This window comes from Frankliniella occidentalis, unplaced genomic scaffold, assembly GCF_000697945.3.
Source record: "Frankliniella occidentalis isolate FOCC.00 unplaced genomic scaffold, Focc_3.1 Scaffold143, whole genome shotgun sequence".
In the NCBI taxonomy this organism is placed as follows: Eukaryota; Metazoa; Arthropoda; class Insecta; order Thysanoptera; family Thripidae; genus Frankliniella; species Frankliniella occidentalis.
In genome coordinates, this window is record NW_026267270.1 from 344,286 (window position 1) to 345,691 (window position 1,406).

Below are 1,406 nucleotides of genomic sequence, written 5' to 3' on the forward strand. Positions count from 1 at the left end.
ATGTCATGTTTCATGTTTTGCAAAACAGGTTTAATCGTGTCCAACCCCAGCCTCTACTCACCGTTCTGCCCATGCCATACTGCCACACTTTGCACATCCGCTTGATGACGGTGTTGACCATCTTGACGGCGTTCTCGGTGTGCTCGCGGCGCTTGCTGCCGATCACCCGCTGCACATGGTAATCCACTGGCGCGGCCCAGGTCCTCTGGTCCTGGCGGGCGGGCTCCGCGGCGACGGGGTCCACGGGGAAGAGGAGGGCGGCGGGCCGGCGCGCGCGCGCGTTCTCGTCGGGAGGAGCGGAACAGAGAAAATGAGAGTGGGGGAGAGTAGGGAGAGCCACCCGCGAACTGAACACACCAACTCCCTCGCGGCTTCTTCAAAACAAACCGCGCTCCGCCGCGACTCAGCGTGTTATACCCGGCCCGACGGCCGACGGCCAGGCGTGGAGGGGGTTGCGGCGGTGGCGGCCCGCCCCGCCCCGCCCTGCCCCGCCCTGGCCCGTCCCGCCCCGCGTGGCGAGGTGCCCGATGAGACGAACGGCTTCTACATGCGTCTCTCTCCCCTCCCACCAAAACACCAATAATAAATGTCCCTTTCGCGAACTTATAAACATCGCACTTCTTCTGGGGGGCATTGACACGTCACCGCGTACCACCCCGCCTCATTTCGGCTTTTGCTGTCTGATCCTGATCGAGTTTGGTCAAACTGCGTCACCAGGAAAAAGTGTCTGCTTAGAACACTCGCCCTGTATATTGTCTACCCCGCGAGCTCCGCAGAGTTCTTTGCACGGAGTCTTCATTTCTTATTTCCCCAGATTTCTGCTTGACGCAAGTGGCGTTCCGGATACAGCGCTTTATGTGTCTGCGGTCCCGTTGGGCTAAAGTGTCAACTCTTAAGACCGTTGCCCCTACATTGCAGTGCTGTTTCTCCGTCTCCCTTTAACACGTGGACACACACTCTCACACATGCCTGCTGAGGGGTGGGGATCGCCTACCGCACCGCGATAGCTGACCACAGCAAGCGTCCACCGCGGTTCCGTCCGGAGACGCGCTGCAGACAGACGGTGCGTGAGAGTGAAGGTCGCCGCGGGGCGGGGCGGACAGCGGCCTACAGCGCCCCCCGCGATGCGAGAGGGTGGGGGTGCCACCGGCATGGAGGTGCCGCTGGAGGTGCCAGTGAAGGCAAGGGTACCAAGATAGTCGCCGAAGGGGCGAAGGCGGATGTCCCAAAATGAGGCGCGGGTGCTGGCGAGGGCGGAGGTGCCAAATGTGGTGCGGGTGCTGGCGAGCGCGGAGGTGCCAAGGGAGGTGCCGCCGTTGTGGTGGAGCAGGGTGGCGGTGCGGACCGGGGTGCCGATGACGCCACGTGCCGCGCGTCCCGGCGCCGCAACGCGCGTCACGTCGCGC

The 1,406-nt window shown here is 63.3% G+C and overlaps 1 protein-coding gene across 1 annotated transcript in view; it reads right to left on the reverse strand.

Moving 5' to 3' along the window:
* LOC113211924 (facilitated trehalose transporter Tret1-2 homolog) overlaps positions 1–411 on the reverse strand; it is a 20,222-nt gene extending 19,811 nt beyond the window's left edge. The window contains exon 1 of the mRNA XM_026430462.2: positions 62–411. Coding sequence (XP_026286247.1) covers positions 62–121 — 60 coding nt within the window. The 5' untranslated portion in view covers positions 122–411. The remainder of the gene's footprint in view (positions 1–61) is intronic.
* Between the last annotated feature and the right edge of the window lie 995 nt (positions 412–1,406).